This window comes from Saccopteryx leptura, chromosome 4 (assembly GCF_036850995.1).
Source record: "Saccopteryx leptura isolate mSacLep1 chromosome 4, mSacLep1_pri_phased_curated, whole genome shotgun sequence".
Taxonomy (NCBI): domain Eukaryota; kingdom Metazoa; phylum Chordata; class Mammalia; order Chiroptera; family Emballonuridae; genus Saccopteryx; species Saccopteryx leptura.
In genome coordinates, this window is record NC_089506.1 from 136426936 (window position 1) to 136452045 (window position 25110).

General features: G+C 41.0%; 1 protein-coding gene across 12 annotated transcripts in view; it reads right to left on the reverse strand.

Annotated features, from left to right (window-relative positions):
• The window catches only part of SSBP2 (single stranded DNA binding protein 2), a 406179-nt gene extending 381461 nt beyond the window's left edge, over window positions 1-24718 (reverse strand). For 3 of the 12 annotated variants that reach the window (XM_066381777.1, XM_066381773.1, XM_066381772.1), the window contains exon 1: window positions 24497-24716. In XM_066381777.1, the coding sequence (XP_066237874.1) occupies window positions 24497-24558 (62 nt within the window). In that variant the 5' untranslated portion in view covers window positions 24559-24716. Of the gene's footprint in view, window positions 1-24496 lie in introns of all 12 variants that reach the window. The other 9 variants (XR_010751123.1, XM_066381781.1, XM_066381776.1 and 6 more) reach the window with 7 other exon arrangements.
• Window positions 24719-25110: the final 392 nt, after the last annotated feature.

Below are 25110 nucleotides of genomic sequence, written 5' to 3' on the forward strand. Positions count from 1 at the left end.
CCCCTTTTGGACAGTGAGCTCCTGGTCAGCAGACACTGCTGTGTTATTCACATCTCAGCTCAAGAGAGCTCAGCAGAGAAGGACATATGAAAGACAGTTAACATTTCTTAAATGATTAAAGGAATGAGGAGACAGAAAAAAACAGAAGGAATATTATTCCCACTCCATAAAATGTATATTAATTTATACTATCATGAAATAGTTAAAAATGGGTTTTAAAACTAATTTTAAATGCCATTTTTACAAAACCCAATTTTAAAAAGCTCTATTTTCTCAGGCCATTCTATACAAAGAAGTAGACTTGTTTAAAATTTTTTAAACGTTAGAGCAGTTTTCCAGTTTCCCAGATATTCTGCAATGGCCTTCTCAGAGCCACTCCATACCTTCTGCTCTGCTGAGAGAGGGAGGCTGATGGGTGGCTACAGTGTGCCATGCAGGCTCCCTTGCCCTGCAGCTTCCAGCTGGGAGAGGAGGTTTCAGCTGATGAAAGGGCAGGAAAAGAAAATAGCTCCCTTCCCCGTTAGGCCTCCAGTGTTTCCAGAGAGTTCCACAGTGTCTGTGGTCCTTTTCATAAAACCACAGCTCCAGGAGGGTGACCATTCTGCATGACTACAGCACCCACTGGAATCTAAGAACTGCCCTCTCCCTCTTCTCCTTCAAATCCAAAGTGAATAATGTGTCTCTTGTTGCCAATTCCTGATTAGTCCTCCATCCCTTGAGGGTTTGAATCCTGTATGTACCTTTGTTACACTTTTTTTGTGTGTGTGAGAGAGAGACAGAGAGAGGGACAGATAGGGACAGACAGATAGGAAGGGAGAAAGATAAGAAGCATCAGTTCTTCGTTGCGGCTCCTTAGTTGTTCATTGATTGCTTTCTCATATGTGCCTTGACTAGGGGGCTATAGCAGACCAAGTGACTCCTTGCTCAAACCAGCGACCTTGGGTCCAAGCCAGTGACCATGGGGTCATGTCTATGATCCCATGCTCAGGTCGGCGACCTCAGGGTTTCGAACCTGGGTCCTCCACGTCCCAGTCCAGTGCTCTTTCCACTGCCACCGCCTGGTCAGGCTTTGTTACACTGTCTTCAATTATCCTTTTAAGAAAGCTATCTTGATTAGGATCTAATACAAACACACAAATACTTTGTCAACTGGCAGCATTTTTTCCAGTGCTTGCTATAAAATCAGTTCTCTTGTTAATGATATCCCCATCTTATAGAAAAGCACCAACAAACAGCCTTTAATGTTTTAATAAAAACATGCCTATCTCCTAATCTTTCTAGCCCTTAATTTATAAGTCCAATTCACTTGTATAATTGACCCAGTACCAATCTGAATTCAAAATAAATTAGTATCTCATTTCCCAGGATAAACTATCTGAAAACTGTTCCCAATATATACACACAAACATATGTATTTTATGGTAAGAAACCTCACTCAAGTTTTTCCATTGCTATGTTTCTAAATAAAAGAATAATAATATCAGTCTCACAGTTTAATTCAGGGTTTAAAAATGCTATGGAAACAACTTTATAGCTTCCTAATAAGTATTGCTTAAATGTACTAATAAAGTATAATCATCACATCATTTTAATCCAATTATAAACAAATGCCACGTGTGAGAAAAATAAAAGAAGGAACTGACTCTGTAATAGATTCAATATGGTTTTACTATTGCTCCTGGGCCACAAGGAATTTTCCAAATGGACAACAAAACAAACAAAAAATAGGCCATATGTTGATTGGAAGAGACAATAAATAGAGGAGACTCACAATTAGAGGAGAAAAGTTTTTTCCTAGACGTTACATATTCCTCTTCTGTTTATTTCTAATTCTAAAGTTTACCATGAAGAAATTTATGCCAGATTACTTTGTCTCTAGACACAGAAAGAAGGAAGAAACGGCTCTACCTGAAATGATAACCTGAGCTTCTAACTGCACATTCCTCTCTGACAAGCATCACATTCAAGCTCTTAAACCTCAGATACCCGCTAAAGAATTTGGAGCTATTTTTGGAGTGTGTTTGATAGCTATAATTCTGCTCAACTTATTAGCAACTGTAAATGTTTTCCTTAACCTTACCCCTTAACCTCTCTCTTCTCTATTGCCTCTCGCTCCAATAAAAATGGAACTATGCAAGCATTCCCCTCCCACTCCCTAGCCTCAGAACTCTCATTATTTTTATCCCACATATGCAATGAAATACACTGAGGCAAAATTGTTTAAGTCAGCAGTGGAGTCATATGAAGTTGCTAGAGGGATTAAGCAAGAAAAGAAGATAAACACAAAAAGACAAATATTGTATAATTCCATTTATACAAGGCACCTGGAATAGTCAAATTCGCTGTGACAGAGAAAAGAACGGTGGTCGCCAAGAGCTGGGGGGAAAGGGAACTGGGTACAGTGTTCCAGTTTGGGAAGATGAAAAAGTTCTAGAGATAGATGGGGATAGTTCCACAATAACATGAATGTACTTAACGTCACTAAAATGTATACCTAGAAATAGTTAAAATGGTACGTTTTATGTTATTTGTATTTTACCATTATAAAAACAAAAACAAGAAAATATTCTACCAATACCAACAGCCTTTCCCTTTTATATTGGAAAGCAGCACGATAGAAAAAAAGACAGCTTCCCACTCCCCGCTCCCATCCCTGCCGTCCACTCCCCGCTCCCCTCCCTGCCGTCCACACTCCCTGCTCCACTCCCCGCTCCCACCCTGCCGTCCACTCCCCGCTCCCCTCCCTGCCGTTCACACTCCCCGCTCCCACCCTGCCGTCCACTCCCCGCTCCCCTCCCTGCCGTCCACACTCCCCGCTCCACTCCCCGCTCCCACCCTGCCGTCCACTCCCCGCTCCCCTCCCTGCCGTCCACACTCCCCGCTCCCACCCCTGCCGTCCACACTCCCCGCTCCACTCCCCGCTCCCACCCTGCCGTCCACACTCCCCGCTCCACTCCCCGCTCCCACCCTGCCGTCCACACTCCCCGCTCCCCTCCCTGCCGTCCACACTCCCCGCTCCCACCCCTGCCGTCCACACTCCCTGCTCCCACCCCTGCCACCCCTGCCGTCCACACTCCCCGCTCCCCTCCCTGCCGTCCCCGCTCCCACCCTGCCGTCCACACTCCCCGCTCCCTCCCTGCCGTCCACACTCCCCGCTCCCACCCTGCCGTCCACACTCCCCGCTCCCTCCCTGCCGTCCACACTCCCCGCTCCCTCCCTGCCGTCCACACTCCCCGCTCCCACCCTGCCGTCCACACTCCCCGCTCCCACCCTGCCGTCCACACTCCCCGCTCCCTCCCTGCCGTCCACACTCCCCGCTCCCACCCTGCCGTCCACTCCCCGCTCCCCTCCCTGCCGTCCACACTCCCCGCTCCCCTCCCTGCCGTCCACACTCCCCGCTTCCCTCCCTGCCGTCCACACTCCCCGCTCCCACCCCTGCCGTCCACACTCCCCACTCCCTCCCTGCCGTCCACACTCCCCGCTCCCACCCTGCCGTCCACTCCCCGCTCCCCTCCCTGCCGTCCACACTCCCCGCTCCCACCCTGCCGTCCACTCCCCGCTCCCCTCCCTGCCGTCCACACTCCCCGCTCCCCTCCCTGCCGTCCACACTCCCCGCTCCCCTCCCTGCCGTCCACACTCCCCGCTCCCCTCCCTGCCGTCCACACTCCCCGCTCCCCTCCCTGCCGTCCACACTCCCCGCTCCCCACCCTGCCGTCCACACTCCCCGCTCCCCTCCCTGCCGTCCACACTCCCCGCTCCCACCCCTGCCGTCCACACTCCCCGCTCCCCTCCCTGCCGTCCACACTCCCCGCTCCCACCCTGCCGTCCACACTCCCTGCTCCCCTCCCTGCCGTCCACACTCCCTGCTCCCACCCTGCCTTCCAGCCTGAAGCTCACTGGTAAGAGAATGCAGGAGCTCCTTCATCACAACCAGCCTGAGCCCTCAAAATTAGAAATCCAAACTACATCAATTCCCAAATCAATCAATAAAAGCATAAGGATTTTTTAACAAAAATCAGATTTTACATATGATATAGCACTTTTGGACTTAAGTAACTGTATAGGATTCGCTTAAATCACACAATAACAATGCTTTCCATTTAATCAAAGTACTGGCATACACATTTATCATCTAACCCATGATTCTCTGTTAAATCTATACCGAAGCCTTCTTAAAATATATAAATGACTCATTTTTAAAGAGGCAGCTGTAGTATAATGAAAAAAACACTGACTTTGGAACCAAAAAAATCTTAACATGATCCAGCTCTGTCATATATGTAGTACTATATTGCCTTCTCTGGGTAAGGCTGTTTCCATTTATAAATCTCAGTAGTCAATAGGAATTATCACCTACCTCATAGAGTCATTGTGAGATTAAATAAAAGCACATTAAAATACCTTGAATCTATAAGGTCTACCGGGAAGTTCTGTCCGTTTTTTGGAATAAAACAAAATACAGATTTTTCTTACCGTCAATAAACTTTATTAAATAATATAATTGCCGTTATTATTAATGATTTCTTGCCAGCGTGAGGGCAATTTGTATATCCCATTTTTGAAAAATGTTTTATCTTTTGATGTGAAAAATTGAACCAGTGCTTGTTTGATATCTTCTTCATTTTTGAATTTTTTGCCCTTCAAAAAATTTTGTAAGGACAAAAACAAGTGATAGTCGGAGGGTGCTAAGTCCGGGGAATATGGTGGATGCGACAGACATGCTTCTGTAGCATTTCTTCCTTGTTGAAATTCGTAAAAATTACAGTGGCGTAAATGAACTTTATCAGTAGCCATGGGTACACTATCGCTTCACACATACGACTAACGTGAATCAAATTTGTTTCAGTTAATTTGCAACGTCAGTATGTATACATTAAGTGATAAAAATAGAGAGGCACACATGCACCAAATAAACATGTGCTTACGTGTCAAAACTTGTTGTGATAGAAACGAACAGAACTTTCCGGCAGACCTTATATAAATTACAAATCCATTTACTGTTTGTTAAAATACAAAATAAGGAGGTTATTCTAACAAAAATTCATATTAAACTATACACACGTTTCACTGTAAAACAATTAGGTAATCTGCTGCCTTATAACTCACAGGAAAACTACAGAGTGCCTATATTATAGAAAATACTTTTAGATATTATATATTAATCCTGGTACCAAATATTAGAATGGGGAGAAAATGAGCTAGATATAGTGATATACTGCTGTGCTATACTTATGATAGGTTACAGCCTCTATTCACTTATTCCACAAATATCTAATCTGAATTCTAAGCACTGTGCTAATCAGTAGGAATACCACTAGAGAAGATACCATGGTTCTTATCCTCAGGGAGCTTCCAATCTAATCGGGAGATAAGGCATTAAACAAAAGATCACACAAATAATTCCTTAATATATGACAGACGTGACAAAAGGAAGAGTAGAGGTTGCTGTGAGAGCACAGAATAAGAGTCTAATCCAATTTGGGAAATTTTATGCCAGCTGTACTGTCCTGTGTCAACCCAATAGGCTTTAAGTGTACAATAAATCTCAGCTATTTCTATCACCAACATTATAATAAAAGCCACATGTTCCACTGTCCTCATTAGAAACAACTGTATCTCTGGGGTTTGGGAGATAAGAGATAGTCAACCTTATTATCTAGGAAAACCTAGATAAACGAGACCCATCATCCAATTTCTCAGTAAAAACCAAAACCAGACCCCAGGAAGTATACTTTCCCATTCCAAATCTGACTTGTACAGTATTTTACATATACTTGAGCCATTACGCTGACACTGAGACATTTCCTCAATGGTACTTTAAACCTGTCTGAAATGCTCTAATCTAACCCCAAATCTTCTCATAACTGATTCTTTCAATATTACTAAGGTTTCTGCTTAAATGTTTCCTTCCCTAACTACTTTCCTCAACTACTTGCTCTAATGTGGCTTCCCAGTAACCTTTTCAATTACGTCACTCTACTTCATTATTTTTACAGTACTTATGACTATCTGAAATTGCCTACTACATTTATTTACTCATTTATTATGTGTTTCTCTTTCAAATCTGAAAGTAAGTTTCATGAAAGCAGGGACCCATTTAATTCTCTCCATATCCTCAAGATACATCTCTTTTGCCAAATATCCCTGGTTTTGTTTAGGTAGCTCAGGTACACGGGAGCAGTGTTTCCAGACCAGAGAATAAAGGATGAATGATTTAAACCAATTATGGTAATCCCATTACCTCTGCTGGTAACTGGTTTGAGGAGGAAATGATAGTGCCCTTCAATAAGGCATAAGAAGATACCTGCTAAGCAACTTCAAGAAAAGGTTTTCCTCGCTGATTAAGAGACATGAAGACAAAAACCTTGCCCTTCTCCCTGCCTTTATATGTGGTTGTATGAGAAAATGATGCTGGGAAGCAAATGCAGGGGGGTTGCTTTCCTGAGAGGGAACCATGAGGATGGCAGACAAGCTAATCCTGAACCCTGCATGGACTTGATCGCTGAGTCAACTATGAAACTACCTATTCCAAACATTCTGTTATGTGATATTTATTTTTAAATCTTGATCAATGAAACCATTTTCTATATCCTGTTTCCATACCTGCAGCCAAAAGCATGATAAACTCTTAAGCCTCTGTTTCTTCTGTAACATTAACAGAAAATAGTACCTATAGTAGTGGGTTTTTCAGGGTATTAAGTGAACAATGTAAGTAAAGGCCAAATATAAACAAAATACAGTGTGTCCGTAAAGTCATGGTGCACTTTTGACCGGTCACAGGAAAGCAACAAAAGACGATAGAAATGTGAAATCTGCACCAAATAAAAGGAAAACTCTCCCAGTTTCATACCTATTCAGTGCAGTTCAATGTGGGCTCACGCACAGATTTTTTTAGGGCTCCTTAGGTAGCTATCCCGTATAGCCTCTACAGACTCGTCACTGACTGATGGCCTACCAGAATGGGGTTTCTCCACCAAACTGCCGGTTTCCTTCAACTGCTTATCCCACCGAGTAATATTATTCCTATATGGTGGCACTTCGTTATAAACACGCCAATATTCACGTTGCACTTTGGTCACGGATTCAAATTTAGCGAGCCACAGAACACACTGAACTTTCCTCTGTACCGTCCACATCGCGACTGGCATGGCCGTGGGCTGCTCTGCTATATACACGGTGTTTCATCATCATCTGTGCATGCGCACATGCTGCCACATCATCCGACAGAAACTGGGAGGGTTTTCCTTTTATTTGGTGCAGATTTCACATTTCTATCATCTTTTGTTGCTTTCCTGTGACCGGACACACTGTATTCAAATGGTAACACTGTTGTTACTGTTACTATTAAACAGTAACCTTCTATGACAAAATTCAATTAGCTCTTTATGTAGTAGTTAGGATTTTGTTATTTTACAGAATTCATTTTAACCCTATTTAAATAAAACCATTTTTAAAAGAATAATTCACTTAACTTCTTCTATGAATACCTTTTGGTGTTTTCATGCACTTGAAGTAGGTAAATAAAAGGAAAATCAAGGAAAATATCAAATCACTAATGAAAAACAACCATATTACTTTCAGGAGAGAAGTTGTTTTTAGCATCAACTCCTCTCTTAACTTACATGAACTGAGCCACATATAAATCTTCATCTTACCTTCTATTCTAACCTTCACAAATATTTCTTTGGTAAAAAAAAAAAATTGTTTTAGTGCGTATGAAAGAGAGACAGGGTGGAGATGACGTCAGAGTAATGGCGGGGTAGGAATCGATACCGATAAATCTCCCCCAAAACTCAACAAGATCTTCAACCAGAAACAGAAAAACCTATACTTGGAGCTTCCAGATGCTTCGCAATACACCCAAAGGTATGATTGAGTGAAAAATTGGCTAAATATATAACCAAACCCCGAAGGAAATAGGGAGTAAGAAATGCTCCGCCTTCCTCACTAACCTAAACAGGGCGGCTTTCTCTGGTAACTGTTAATATAGAAACTGAGGCGGGCAAACAGGGTGAATACATCCAGGCCGCGAAACAAACGGCCGAACCAGGCTGTGGCACGGAGATCCAAGCCGAGGAAAATCTGATCCTGTGGCAACCCGGGCAATACAAGCTAACACTCGCGCCAAACCCAAACAAAGAAAGACAAGCGGCGCGGCCATTTTACCCGGTCTCCTGGCTGGTGCGCAGTTAGTGGGCGAGAGATTTCTTCCTAGGCCCCGGGAGTCAGTGCCCGTGTTGCCTCACGGAGAGGCAGGGTCAGAGGCCTTTCTGTGGGCCGAGGGCAGAGTCTCTGGGCAGCCCCAGCGCCCTGGGAAAGCCACGCACGGGAGGGAGTGAGAACTAATTCCAACGGTGGAGATTTTCCGTGCCGGAGGGTGTTTCATATCCTGGTTTGCGCGCGCAGATAAGGAGTGAGCGATTCCTCCGAGTGCCCCGGCAGTGCGCGCTCGTGTTATCGCATAGAGGAGCAGAGTCAGGGGCCTTTGTGTGGGCCGAAAGCGGAATCTCGGGCAGCCCCAGCGCCTTGCAAAAGCCGCGCACGGGGACGGAGCGAGACTCAATTCCAATGCTGCAACTTTTCCCTGCGGTTGGGGGTTTCACTCAGAGCGTGAGACTGCTGGCCGGATATCCTGGTCTGCGCGCGCAGCCAGTGAGTGAGAGTTTCCTCCAAGCGCCCCGGAAGTGGGCACCCGCTTGTGTTACCGGACAGAGTGGCAGAGCCAGAGGTCTTTGAATGGCCGGAAAGCCCGCCTGATTATGCTAGCAGCTCTGACTGACTGAGCCTTACCCAGAGCCCTGTGCTGAGTGGAAATAGAGTGGGGAGTTGCCAGCTCTTTGAGCCTCTTACTATCCAGGCAGAGGCAGCAGCAACCCCATAGCTGGATTATCAGGCTACTAATTGAGGAAGGAAAGACTAGGAGAAAGGCTCTAGGAACACGGACTCTCTCACTGTCGGAGCCTATAAATGCTAATAGCCTAGACTGCCAACGAGACTAAAGCACAATACATGACATTGCCATAGAGACTTATCAACTGCAAACCTCCACCTGAGCGTGGCAAAGGGGCAAAACCCGGGGTACAGAGTCACCGACCAGGAAGAGGGAGAGAAAAGAAAAAGCAAGAAGATAACCTCTCAAAATCAAGAATAATCTACAGACTTTATAACCTATCCCATTTTATTATATTTGTTCGTTTGTTTCTCTTATCTTCATTCTTGATACTTTTTTTTTCCTCCTCCAATTTGGCCGATTAACTCTCTACCGGTCTTACTCTCTCCTCTCCTTGAACTACACTACCCATAAGTGTTACATCTCCCATTATCTTTTCTCTTCTCTTCCTTTCTCTCTATGAGGGTTGCACTCCAAAACCCTTAACTCTCTCTCTCTCTCCCCTTTCTTTTTTCTTCTTTTAGTGGTTCCCTCTTTTTTTTTTTTCTCTCTCTCTCTCTCTTTCTTTTCTCCCTCTATATTAGTTTCTTCCTTTCTCCTTTACATCTCCTCTCACTCAAACCTCAATAACAAACAAATTATCTTATCTGGGACTCAAACTTATGTTTGTGGCATTCTGGGGGGTTTTTACTTCACCTTTTTAACTCACTAGCAGTGTTCCCATCCCTGGCTCTCCATATTATCTAGTTCTTGTTCCACTAAATACAATAGTAATTTTTTAATTTGTCCCCCCATTTTTCCGTTTTCCTCTTAATCCTCTCATCATAACTCTTAGACAACCAACACCTAAAAGCAAATCATTTTATTCTTGACCCAAATTTTTTCCTTATTTGCTTTTTGTGGGTCCACACGCTCTTTTTTTTTTTTTTTTTTTCTTCTTTTTTCTTTCTTTTTTTTTTTTTTTTTTTTGTTTTGTTTTGTTTTGTTTGCCCCTTTATTACTTTTCCCCAATTCAGGCCCTCCATCACAGGCATTGTTTGTTATAATTCACAGTCCACCACAAGATTTTAACAAGAAAGAGGGGAGAGGAGAGGAGAGGAAAAAAGGAGGGGGGGAATAATTTCCTTTTTTTTTTTTTTTTTTTTTTTTTTTTTTTTTAAATTTTTATTTTATTTTATTTTTCTTTATTTCATTCTTAATTTTAAAAAAAAAAAAAAAAAACAACTTTTTTCGATTTTTTTTTATTATTTTTTTTTAAACTTTTTATTCTTTATTAAATCTCATTAATACTATCAACAAAACCACCCTCAGATGCCATTAAGGAAGAGAAAATCGAATATCATGGATACAAAAGAAAGAGAGGTAACACAGCTAGATGAGGAAAAATCTATGGAGAAAAAATTTAATATATTGGAAACCTTGGAGCTAAATGACAGAGAATTCAAGATAGAAATCCTAAAAATCCTCCGAGATATACAAGAAAACACAGAAAGGCAATTTAGGGAGCTCAGAAAACAACTCAATGAACACAAAGAATATATGTCCAAGGAAATTGAAACTATAAAAACAAATCAAACAGAGATGAAAAACTCAATTCACGAGCTGAAAAACGAAGTAACAAGCTTAGCTAATAGAACAGGTCAGATAGAAGAGAGGATTAGTGAAATAGAAGACAAGCAACTTGAGGCACAACAGAGAGAAGAAGAAAGAGACTCAAAAATTAAAAAAAATGAGATAGCCCTACAAGAATTATCTGACTCCATCAAAAAGAATAACATAAGAATAATAGGTATATCAGAGGGAGAAGAGAGAGAAAATGGAATGGAGAACATACTCAAACAAATAATAGATGAGAACTTCCCAAGCCTGTGGAAAGAACTAAAGCCTCAAGTTCAAGAAGCAAACAGAACTCCAAGTTTTCTTAACCCCAACAAACCTACTCCAAGGCATATCATAATGAAATTGACACAAACCAACAGCAAAGAAAAAATTCTCAAGGCAGCCAGGGAAAAGAAGAATACAACATATAAAGGAAGGCCCATTAGATTATCATCAGATTTCTCAGCAGAAACTCTACAAGCTAGAAGAGAATGGACCCCAATATTTAAAGTCCTGAAAGAGAGGAACTTTCAGCCACGAATACTATACCCATCAAAGCTATCCTTCAAATATGAAGGAGAAATAAAAACATTCACAGATACAGAAAAGATGAGGGAATTTATCATCAGAAAACCCCCACTCCAGGAATTACTAAAGGGGGTTCTCCAATCAGATACAAAGAACAAAAAAAAACAGAGCCACAAGTAAAAGCTCCAAGAAGAACACAATAAAACCAAATTTAAACTGTGACAACAACAAAAAGAAAGAGGGGGAGAAGATGGAGATTAACAGTAGCAAAGGACGATGGAGTGCAAAAGTACTCACAAAATAGTTCGCTACAATGAACAGGGTAGGGACCCTTTTCATTATTCAAAGGTAACCACCATTGAAAAAACCACCACAGAAGCACATGAGATAAAAAAGATAGCAACAGTGGAAAGATGTATGGAATACAACCAAATAAAAACAAAAGATAGAAAAACAAAAGAGAAGGATCAAACAAGACACAAAACTAACAGAAAGCAAGATATAAAATGGCAATAGGGAACCCACAAGTATCAATAATTACACTAAATGTAAATGGATTAAACTCACCAATAAAAAGGCACAGAGTAGCAGAATGGATTAAAAAAGAAAATCCAACTGTATGCTGCCTACAGGAAACTCATCTAAGTAACAAGGATAAAAACAAATTCAAAGTGAAAGGCTGGAAAACAATACTCCAAGCAAATAACATCCAAAAAAAAGCAGGTGTAGCAATACTCATATCGGATAATGCTGACTACAAGGCAGGAAAAGTACTCAGAGACAAAAATGGCCATTTCATAATGGCTAAGGGGACACTGAATCAAGAAGACATAACAATTCTTAATATATATGCACCAAACCAAGGAGCACCAAAATATATAAGACAGCTACTTATTGATCTTAAAACAAAAACTGACAAAAACACAATCATACTTGGAGACCTCAATACACCGCTGACGGCTCTAGATCGGTCATCCAAACAGAGAATCAACAAAGACATAGTGGCCTTAAACAAAACACTAGAGCACCTGGATATGATAGACATCTACAGGACATTTCATCCCAAAGTGACTGAGTATACATTTTTCTCCAGTGTACATGGATCATTCTCAAGAATTGACCATATGTTGGGCCACAAAAACAACATCAGCAAATTCAGAAAAATTGAAGTTGTACCAAGCATATTTTCTGATCATAAAGCCTTGAAACTAGAATTCAACTGCAAAAAAGAGGAAAAAAATCCCACAAAAATGTGGAAACTAAACAACATACTTTTAAAAAATGAATGGGTCAAAGAAGAAATAAGTGCAGAGATCAAAAGATATATACAGACTAATGAAAATGACAATACGACATATCAGAATCTATGGGATGCAGCAAAAGCAGTGATAAGAGGGAAGTTCATATCACTTCAGGCATATATGAACAAACAAGAGAGAGCCCAAGTGAACCACTTAACTTCCCACCTTAAGGAACTAGAAAAAGAAGAACAAAGACAACCCAAAACCAGCCGAAGAAAGGAGATAATAAAAATCAGAGCAGAAATAAATGAATTAGAGAACAGAAAAACTATAGAAAAAATTAATAGAACAAGGAGCTGGTTCTTTGAAAAGATCAACAAAATTGACAAACCCTTGGCAAGACTTACCAAGGAAAAAAGAGAAAGAACTCATATAAACAAAATCCAAAATGAAAGAGGAGAAATCACCACGGACACCGTAGATATACAAAGAATTATTGCAGAATACTATGAAAAACTTTATGCCACTAAATTCAACAACCTAGAAGAAATGGATATATTCCTAGAAAAATACAACCTTCCTAGACTGAGTCAAGAAGAAGCAGAAAGCCTAAACAGACCTATCAGTAGAGAAGAAATAGAAAAAACCATTAAAAACCTCCCCAAAAATAAAAGTCCAGGCCCAGACGGCTATACCAGCGAATTTTATCAAACATTCAAAGAAGACTTGGTTCCTATTCTACTCAAAGTCTTCCAAAAAATTGAAGAAGAAGCAATACTTCCAAACACATTTTACGAAGCCAACATAACCCTCATACCGAAACCAGGCAAGGATGGCACAAAAAAAGAAAACTACAGACCAATATCTCTAATGAATACAGATGCTAAAATACTAAACAAAATACTAGCAAATCGAATACAACAACATATTAAAAAAATAATACATCATGATCAAGTGGGATTCATCCCAGAATCTCAAGGATGGTTCAACATACGTAAAACGGTTAATGTAATACACCATATCAACAAAACAAAGAACAAAAACCACATGATCTTATCAATAGACGCAGAAAAGGCTTTTGATAAAATACAACACAATTTTATGTTTAAGACTCTCAACAAAATGGGTATAGAAGGAAAATATCTCAACATGATAAAGGCCATATATGATAAACCATCAGCTAACATCATATTAAATGGCACTAAACTGAAGGCTTTCCCCCTTAAATCAGGAACAAGACAGGGTTGTCCACTCTCTCCACTCTTATTTAATGTGGTACTAGAGGTTCTAGCCAGAGCAATCAGACAAGACAAAGAAATAAAAGGCATCCATATCGGAAAAGAAGAAGTAAAGGTATCACTTTTTGCAGATGATATGATACTATACATCGAAAACCCCAAAGAATCCACAAAAAGACTACTAGAAACAATAAGCCAATACAGTAAGGTCGCAGGATACAAAATTAACATACAGAAGTCAATAGCCTTTCTATATGCCAACAATGAAACAACTGAGAAGGAACTCAAAAGAACAATCCCCTTCACGATTGCAACAAAAAAAATAAAATACTTAGGAATAAACATAACAAAGAATGTAAAGGACTTATATAATGAAAACTATAAACCATTGTTAAGGGAAATCGAAAAAGATATAATGAGATGGAAGAATATACCTTGTTCTTGGCTAGGAAGAATAAATATAATCAAGATGGCCATATTACCCAAAGCAATATACAAATTTAATGCAATTCCCATCAAACTTCCAATGACATTTTTTAAAGAAATAGAGCAAAAAATCATCAGATTTATATGGAACTATAAAAAACCCCGAATAGCCAAAGCAATCCTAAAGAAAAAGAATGAAGCTGGGGGCATTTCAATACCTGACTTCAAACTCTATTATAGGGCCACGACAATCAAAACAGCATGGTATTGGCAGAAAAATAGACACTCAGACCAATGGAACAGAATAGAAAGTCCAGAAATAAAACCACATATATATAGTCAAATAATTTTTGATAAAGGGGCCAACAACACACAATGGAGAAAAGAAAGCCTCTTCAATAAATGGTGCTGGGAAAACTGGAAAGCCACATGCAAAAGAATGAAACTGGACTACAGTCTCTCCCCCTGTACAAAAATTAACTCAAAATGGATCAAAGATCTAAACATAAGACCTGAAACAATTAAGTACATAGAAGAAGACATAGGTACTCAACTCAGGGACCTGGGTTTTAAAGAGCATTTTATGAATTTGACTCCAATGGCAAGAGAAGTGAAGGCAAAAATTAATGAATGGGACTACATCAGACTAAGAAGTTTTTGCTCAGCAAGAGAAACTGATAACAAAATAAACAGAAAGCCAACTAAATGGGAAATGATTTTTTCAAACGACAGCTCAGATAAGGGCCTAATATCCAAAATATACAAAGAACTCATAAAACTCAACAACAAACAAACAAACAATCCAATAAAAAAATGGGGAGAGGATATGAATAGACACTTCTCCCAGGAAGAAATACAAATGGCCAACAGATATATGAAAAGATGCTCATCTTCTTTAGCTATTAGAGAAATGCAAATCAAAACGGCAATGAGATACCACCTCACACCTGTTCGATTAGCTGTTATTAGCAAGTCAGGTAACAGCAAATGTTGGAGAGGCTGTGGAGAAAAAGGAACCCTCATACACTGTTGGTGGGAATGTAAAGTAGTACAACCATTATGGAAGAAAGTATGGTGGTTCCTCAAAAAACTGAAAATAGAACTACCTTATGACCCAGCAATCCCTCTACTGGGTATATATCCCAAAAACTCAGAAACATTGATACGTAAAGACACATGCAGCCCCATGTTTATTGCAGCATTGTTCACAGTGGCCAGGACATGGAAACAACCAAAAAGCCCATCAATAGATGACTGGATAAAGAAGATGTGGCACATATACACTATGGAATACTACTCAGCCATAAGAAATGATGACATCGGAACATTTACAGCAAAATGGTGGGATCTTGATAACATGATACGAAGCGAAATAAGTAAATCAGAAAAAAACAGGAACTGTATTATTCCATACGTAGGTGGGACATAATAGTGAAACTAAGAGACATTTATAAGAGTGTGGTGGTTACGGGGGGGGAGGGGGGAATGGGAGAGGGATAGGGGGTGGGGAGGGGCACAAAGAAAACAAGATAGAAGGTGACAGAGGACAATCTGACTTTGGGTGGTGGGTATGCAACATAATTGAACGACAAGATAACCTGGACTTGTTATCTTTGAATATATGTATCCTGATTTATTGATGTCACCCCATTAAAAAAATAAAATTATATAAAAAAAAAAAAAAAAAAAAAAAAAAAAAAAAAAAGAAAGAGAGACAGGAAGGGAGAGAGATGAGAAGCATCAACTCATAGTAGTATCACTTCAGTTGTTCATTGATTGCTTCTCATACATGCCTTGGAGGTGGGGAGGAGGGGTTTCAAGCTGAGCCAGTGACTCCTTGCTCAAGCCAGAGACCTTGGGCTTCAAACCAATGACCTTTGAGCTCAAGCCAGTGACTCCATGCTCAAGCTGGTGAACCTGCGCTCAAGCCTGGTGAGCCCTCGCTCAGGCTGGCAACCTCAGGGTTTCAAACCTGGGACCTCAGCATCCCAGGCCAATGCTCTATCCACTGCACCACCACCAGTCACACCCCCTCACAAATATTTCATCACTATTTTAATATGGCTTAGATCAGTGGATTTTCAACTGCTGGCTGGTGGACCTGTACCGGTCCACAAGAAATTCCGTGTCGGTGGGAAAAGTTAACTACCCTGATGTTGTATGAAGATTTCTGGCACACTGGCGATGGAAAAACACTAGCTTAGATTATATTAATCAAATATTAAAACTATTTTAGTAATTAAAACTATATCAGTATCTACAATTACAAAAAAATATTTAAAATAGAAAAGAACTGCTACACTTCAATCTCTATATTTTTTCTGTGACAAACTACTTGTTTGATATGCCATGAAGCAAAATTAATACAGATCAAAAGTAGGAGACCTCCAGGTCATTGGTTCAAGTTCACTTCCACTAAATTGTGATTTAAAATGTTATGATTACCCATTACTGTTGGAAAGCTGCCCACAGTCCTTCATGACACAGAATAATCAAAATTCTTGAAGTAAAATATGAGGGTCATTCTGTCATTACTAAAGAAGTGACACCAACTGAAGTTTCTCTTTTTAAAAAGAACAAGGAACAAATATTAAATCTTCCAGACTCTTCTGAGTACAGATAAATTTTGGTCCTGTCAATATCACAAAACTTTATTAGCTCTACTTTTCAAAAACCTTTAACTATTAACCTACTCTGACAAAAATTATGTTAGCCATTATCACCAACCATAAATTTGGACTGCTGCAGGACCATGAAAAGTTGCCTGGAAAAACTCTTTTCTGCCATGGGTGGACCATTTTTCACTATCCTCACACAATGAATAAGGTATAGTTTAGGGAAGGTAAAAATAGCCTCTATTATTTCTCTAACATTACAGAAAATGAGTGGACCGCCCTTCAGATCACTTTTTGTAGAATATGTGGGGTTTTGACATAATAGTCAAGTAACTCTCAACAGTCCTAGTCATGTTAAGTTATATACATATGTAAAAACCTTATACGATAGATGTTACATATGCAAAGTATATACAAACTCTGATAAACAAAGTTTAAAATCTAACTATAACCACTTGTTATTTATTCCAAACTCTCTTCAGATATTAACTAATACAGCTTATTCTATTGTTCCAATGCTATTTTAAGTCCTTCCTTGTGGATACAATAAGTTATTAATAAAAGTAATATTTTAGCATGTTTAAAAAGGCTCACATATTACTAACCAGCATGTCACTAGCATGTAAATATTTCATATCATTCCCATCCAATATCAAAGCAATAATATATATAATAGTAAGAGAATATTCTCATGTACTCCACAATAAAATTATAATTATCTTCAATACATATTTTTAAATTATATATTCCCAGCAGTAGTCACCATGCATTTTAAATCCAGCACATTAATCCTCAATGCTGTGTACCAACATTAATGCAACTATGATCCCTATGGAAGAAAGAAGAGTCTAATTTCAAACACTCTCTTCGAAATTTTACTTCCAACTCTAAACTGTTTTAGTGAAACATTAATGAAGTGCAACCTAGGTATTCCGACCCCTATCCCAAAGTGTATGCTTTGATTTTAAAACAAAACAATTCTAGTTTCTAGTAGTAATTGGAGGTGGAGGACACATTTGGTCCACTACTGCAAAGTAACTAAAATTTAATGATTTTTTTTCCATCTGGAATTAGTTTTATTAGGCAAACTGCCTCTAAGGCAGTGGTTCTCAAACATTTTGAAGTCAGGGCGCATTTAAAATCCTACAAATAATTGTAGGCGCACTATATACAAATGTCTGAGAAATATGTTATAATGATTAAGTCAAATATTAAAGAAAAAGTAAAGTCCAAGCATGCTTTTATGGTAATTAAACAAAATAAATACGACAAAATTCAATTTATTCTGACATTAAAAAACATTTTTATGTTACATTTTTTGAGTTGTGCTTTTTAGAATTCATAAAAAACGGGTTAAAAAATAAAAACAACTTAAAAGTTATCTTTTTATATATATAGATATTCTTAGTAAGATTTAGTAAATTCGGCAGATCCCAGGGCGAATGTGTTAAGTTTTTTCATTCTTATGTTTATGAGAAACATGAGCCTAATGTGTCCTAGTGATTTCTTCAGTGTTTGAGCATATCTGAAAGGCAAACTCTCATTTCCTCGTCAATACATTGAAGAATTCCTCTTTTTACTCTTAATTGTGTTGAGTGCAGAAAACCCCCACCATACATATCATCTTAACCAAACAAAGGAGGGAAGAAACTTGCCTCCAGTCTTTCCGGGGAACATGGGGGGCAGTGTAAACAATCCAGCACCCCAGCTGAACAGCCTTTGCAACCTTATCAGGCAAGTGAGGTGGGGGGTTGGGCAGACTGTCAGCTTACAGATAATTCCCCACACCTCTGTCCCCCAAAAATCTAAATTCCAAAAACCCTGTTGGTTTTTGGTCCCCAACAGGCACATATTTCTCTGGAATACCATAGGGTGCACCTGGAAATCTTCTAGGGTGCACCAGTGCGCCCTGGCACACACTTTGAGAACCACTACTCTAAAGTGTAGGAATAAACCTGTCATTTTTATTTTCTTTCACAACTGAAAAAATATATTACAATATTAACACTTTTTCTATTTGTCAAGAAAATATTTGGATAAAGAATACTGAAATTTTAACTCTTAAGATCTTACACATTTTCTCTTCTTTAGGTTTGTTCCTTCAGAAATTCATTTTTATGCATATTTTTAAAAGAGAGTAATCCAAAGTAAAACTCTCACAGCCAAGACGACATTACAGATAAAAATTGTTTAGCATTTTGGAGGAAACATCCTGGAGAGTGGGAATGGGACAGCCAATTTAATACATTACAGAAAATTTCATGCCCATAATGGTATTTCTTCATTAGTTTTAGAAATCTTGTATTGCGTTAACTATATTAACTGCTCCTCAATCAAGTTTCTAAAGAGATTTGTATTACTTTGCTTATTTTAACTTTATTTCCTTTAGAAAGGAAGGATGGAAGAAAATAAGGAGTTTATAATTTAGGGGAGGGTATGACTAAACAGTATAAAGGGATAGTGAGGTGATGCTGTCAGGTAATAATCCAATAAACTTTCTTTTGTAGTGTTTAAATATTCATTTCTGTAACCACATAAATTGAGTATATATGTGATATTTGTTTCTTGGTATATTCAACTAAAAGATTCATACTTTAAAAAACCCAGGTTACTTTTCAGAGCCCCAGGTTAGATGCAGCTTGGTTTCTATAGTTTCTGACTAGTTTATTTAATATAATGTCACTGTCTGGGCATGTGTATATGTTCAACTTTGCTTTATAGCAAATTTATCTTTCTATGCTATTCATAATTTTAAAGGATCAATTTAGTTTAATAAAAAAGTAGTATCAGCCCTGGCAGGTTGGCTCAGTAGTAGAGCACTGGCCCAGGGTTGGATGTCCTGGGTTTGATTACCAGTCAGGGCACACAGGAGAAGTGCCCATCTGCTTCTCCACCCCTCCCCCTCTTGCTTCTCTCTCTCTCTCTCCCCTCCTCCCCTTCTCCCTTCCTCTCCTTTTGCAGCAAAGGCTCGATTAGAGTGAGTTGGCCCAGGCACTGAGGATGGCACCACGGCCTCCACCTCATGCACTAAAATGGCTCCGGTTGCAGTAGAGCAAGGGCCCCAGATGGGCAGAGCATCGTCCTCTACTGGACTTGCTGGGTGGAACCTGGTTGGGGTGTATGCAGGAGTCTGTCTCTGCCTCCCCTTCTCTCACTAAAAAAAGAAGTAGTATCACTACTGAGCAATTTGTAAGTTGCAGTTATTCTTTCTGTATCAATGTGGGTTAAAGTTCAGTAGCATCTCATTTAGGAATTGTTCACAACAATAACATCTAACTTTAAGATTTAAGGGATCAGCCTGACCAGGCGGTGGCACAATGGATAGAGCATCGGACTGGGATGTGGAAAACCCGGGTTCAAGACCCTGAGATCGCCAGCTTGAGCACGGGCTCATCGGGTTTGCGCAAGGCTCACCAGCTTGAGCCCAAGGTCGCTGGCTCGAGCAAGGGGTCACTCGGTCTGCTGTAGCACCCCCAGTCAAGGTACATGAGAAATCAATCAATGAACAACTAAGGAACCGCAACGAACAATTGATGTTTCTCATCTCTCTCCCTTCCTGTCTGTCTGTCCCTATCTGTCCCTCTCTCTAACTCTGTTTCTGCCACACACAAAAAAAAAAAAAGATTTAAGGGATCAAATAAAATCCCTAGAAGAGCTCTGGTGGGATAGCTAAGTTGGTTAGAGCATGGTCTGGACATGACAGGGTTGCAGGTTCCATCCCTGGTCAGGGTACAGGCAGGAGTCAACCAATGAATGCATAAATAGGTGGAACAACAAACCAATGTTTCTCTCTCTCTCACTCTGAAAATCAACAAATTAAATTTTTTTTAAATTTCTAGAATAAAATATCTGAATAAACAAAGAGTCTTCATTATTTAGGCTTCCAACTTTTACCCCTAAACTTTCTGTACCTTCCTCACACTGCACACACATGTACCACCATCAAAATGGGGGGAGGGGTATAAGATTCAGAGTCAACCATTGGTTAAGATTACATCTGATTAAATCTTTAAAATCTCTTATATCTGATTATGCAAAGCTGTTCTCTAAATCTGGGAACCCTAGATCAAAAAGGCAATCTGGTATACAGGAAAAAAATGTATTTTTCACAGTTTCAACCACTGGTTCTAAAGTTAAAGAAACCTTGGTTAGAAACCCAGCTAGCGGGGTATCCTAGGCAGTTACTTTTCTTATTTTTTTCATGGAGAAAATAAAAATCACTATCTTGCAAAATTGTTGAGAGAATTAGAAAAAATATACGTAAAGCACTGAACACAGTAACTGGCATACAGAATGATAAATAATTACTGTTTTGCTATTGGCTAGTTTTGAAATACAATTAAGCTATAGAATGTGGAACTCAAACTTTCAAAGTCTTATTTTGGAGATCAAAATATATTTTTTTCATATTGAAAGAAATTCCTTTGAGTCTAACATCTTCATTTATTCAAATATTTATCTGGTGCTTCTGACATATGAAGACTACCCTTAATATCAAGGATACCTCAGAGAAGAAATTACAAGTATCATCCCTTGCCCTCAAGAAACTTACATTTTAGAGGATGGTAGACATCAAACAATCAATTACACATATAGTTATTGAATTACAATTGTGTCTGTGCTACAAAGAAAGCCTGCTAAAGGGAGAAATGACCTAACAGAATCAGAATTTAAACTTATACACAAACCTCCTACCTCCCTCCAAGGATTTTCATTCTGTCTATAATTAAACCTAATCCAAACCTTTGTATAGACAACCTGTCCGGTTTTTAAAACAATAAAATAATTAATCTGACTGACAATTTTTTGTTTATTTTTAATTATAGTTGACATACAATGTTATGTTAGTTTCAGATATACAACATAGTGATTAGACATTTATATACCTTATGCAGTGATCCTCCCATAAGTGTGGTAGTCATCTGTAACTAAACATGGTTATGATATTCCTGACTATACTCCCTACCACTTTTATGTTCAGAACTATATATTAAGATTATAAAAACTATGTAAAACCTACAAATTAAATTCAAGGATTCTAATGGATCTTAATGAAAGAGAAAGCAAAGATATAATATATAAGTGCTTATGATATATATAAGCATTTGTCAGCTACCCATGTTAGAAAGCACATTTCTTGATAGATTATAAAGCCAGCATATTTATTTTACATGCATGCCATTATTTATAATAATGACACATTATTCCAGAATGTTTTTATTAAAGTAAAATAAATATTTACATATTTATTACTGAAAAAAATTATTTCTGTGATTTTTAAGATCAGAACAATTCTAATTTGCTTAGTAAAAAAGAATTTTTCACTCAGGTACCTTTTTTTAATCTGCCATGTTAAAAATTTATTGTTTAAATCTGGTGACATTCATTTTAAAGACAACTTCAAGATTCCTATCTTCAGAAGTTAGTACACTGTTGTAGAGTACTGCTATCATAAACCTAAGTAAACATAAAAGGAAAAACTGAGCAATCAGATAAACTCACTCAACAAAATGAAACTAAGTTTATTCCATAAAATATAATAAATCTACCTCAACATTTGTCTTAGATTCAAACAGCATTCACCTAGAAAGTAATGCAACTACAATTAACCCAGAACAGTCATTGTCAATTTTCCAAAAGTGGCCTCTTCACCTATATTTAGTTCATAAGACAAGCCAGTTCAGGACTCCTGATGCCAATCACAATGAATGGAAGAAATATATTTAAATCAAATAGCACCATCTAGCAGAACTCTCACTACTTTGCTTACAACAGTAGATGTTACTTGGTGTTCAGTTTGGTAGACCTGACAGCAAAAGTGACAATTATTTGTTTTCATGAAAGAATCAGAGAATTAGAGGTTGAAAGGACCAGATACACTAGGTCCAACTTCCTCATTAGCTATCCCAGATACTAACTGTTCTAAACAACGTTATCAGGATACAGACTCCCATGCTTGGAAGTCCAACTAAAATTTAAAATTACTTTTGTTCTTAAATTCAACCACCTTCAAAATAAATATGTCTCAACACATTTCAATTCCTTCACTCCCAACAACACGAAATCCAAATGCTCTGAAATCATTAAAACATCCCCCTCTAAATGCTTTTATCAGATATATTACAAACAAAATGATTAATGCACACAAATTAAGGTGTATTTCAAAACTCTGATTCCAGTAACTGCTGTTTCTCAACCAGGCTATGATGCTGTCTTTTATACATTCCTCGTCACAGCAATAAGAATCTGAATGTAGCCCCTCAGAAAATACTTCTGTGGAAAAACAACAAACAAAAACAGCATCTCTCCGTTAATTTTGTTGTTATTGTTTTGCTACATCAAGGCCCGACACCCCTAAATCCTATGAGAATTGTGTGTGTTGCTGCTGCCAACACGAAGATTAAGAAACGGTCCCATCCCTGGGGCACAAGAAACTTTCTGGAGTAGGCTATACTAACTGCCTAAAGCAGAGGGAAAGTCACACATTCGGATTTTATTTACGCAACCATTTTCGTATGCAAGGTAACCAAAGTAGCTTTTGGAAGATACTCTCAGACTTTTCCCTAGTCTGAACCCCGTCGGAAAGGGAGAGCACGTTCAATGACAAGGTAAGCCATGCCCTCCGAGTAGAGGTGGTTACTGGGAATCACGGATATGCTGCACAAAAAAGAGGGGTTCTTCCTCAGTGGTCACAGTCACTATTCACTCTCATTTTTACTAACAACCAAATCACCGTTACAAGTGTATTAAGAATAGCAGCAAACAGCCCTGTTTCGCAGTGTGCTGTGACGGTGGCACCCCACCCCCCGCCCGAAGGGGTTCTTTTCTTACCAGCCTCCTCTGGGCTCCCACCTAAGTTAACACCTGTATCGCAGCAAAACCCCGACCATATAACTCCTTCCCATGTCTATGCTTCTCCCTTCCCCAAAATCCCTTTAGACCACTGCCCCTCTCCACCGCAGACAACCCTCCTCGTGCTGATTGCTGCAGCTCACACAACACCCCAAGACCACCGCCCCGCCTGCCGCCGGGGCAACTGCAGTCCCCAGATATTAGGAAAGCAGCAAGTCTCCAGAAAAAGTTCGCCAGCCGCCGCCACAGAGTTGAGTGGGCTGCGAGAGAAGGAAAAGCCAGGGTGCTCCAGCAGATCCCGCTTCTCGCCAGAACACTTTTCCTCCCCGGGAACTAGGTCCTTCTGACTCCCAAACTTCAGCGGCGCCCCGGGCACCCGCCGCCCCCACCCCAGCTCGGCGAGGTGCGGGGAGCAGCAGGCGCCGCGTCCCTCCGCGGGCGGGGAAAAGCCCCCACGCCCACCCGACCCGTGCCCGCACACGCCCTCCGCGCGTCTCCGCGCTCCGCGAGGCCCCGATCGGCCGCTCCGCGTCCGGTTTCCGCCCGCCGCGCGCCCGGCACCGCCGCCCTCGCCTAACCTGGCACTCCCTGCCCAGAGCCCCGGCGCCCTAGCCCCCTGCGGTGCCCCTCGCTCAGTCTGCTCGACCCCAACCCGTTCCTCCAAACACCTACGATCCCACCGCACTCCCTCCTCCACGCAACTGCCCCCTCCCGCCAACCGTCCGACCCCCGGAGGCTCTTCGGGTCCCCGCGTGCCTCGGACCCCAGCTCTAAAGTTACTTTGTGAGGAGATGAACCCGCGGGTTATTTCCCTCAATCACCCAAACAAGTTTCCATCCTCGCCACCAGCACGGCCGCCGCCCCCCAGCACCCTCACTCCCTTCCGACGGCAGCCCCCCCCCCCACGGCGGCCGCCCCGCAAGACACCTCTTGGGAGCCAGCAGCTCCCCGCACCGCCAGCCCCCAACTCGCGTACCCCTCCCCCTGCCAGCCCACCCCGGCTCTCCTCCGGTGAAGAGTGTCTGTGTATCCGTGTGAGTGCGCGAGTGCGTGCATGTGTGTGCGCGCGTGTGCAGGCGGAGGTGGGCGAGAAGCGGAGACACTTACTTCTCCCGGGCCTGGCTGTCGGACGGGACGGCGCTGCTGTTACTCTTGCCTTTGCCGTACATGCTTGTGCCGAGAGCAGCTCCCACTGTCACGCACCTGTCAACCCATCACAGCCTTCTCGGGAACAGCCCCGTCCCCATGGCGACCCACGCAGCCACCCCCACTATTGGCCGCTCCACGCCAAAGCTCCGCCCCCTTCACCCAGGCAACGCGCAGGACTGACAAGCCTCCCCCTGCTTACCCCCCTGCAGCCTTCCGAAGCGCGCGGCGGCCGCTACAGCCTAAGCGGCAGTCTCCTCCCTCCTTCCCTCCCTCCTTCCCTCCCCACTCCTCTCCCTCCTCCTGCTCTCCTTCCCTCCCTCCCCCTCCGAACCCCAGCGCAAGGGGGGAATTAGAAACTGCTCTAGAAGGATTTTAAACAACTGGCTGTTCTCTGCTGCGCCGCCCCTCCCGCCGCCCCGCCCGCGCCCGGCTCCTCACTGGAGAGAAGGCGCGGGGAGGAGGGGAAAGTGCGGCCTGGAGTCTCGGGCAGGAGCGGGCAGAGCTGGAGCTGCGGAGACCCCAGACTTCCGGGCGCCGGCCGAGCACACCGACAGACTGACGGTCCCAGCCGC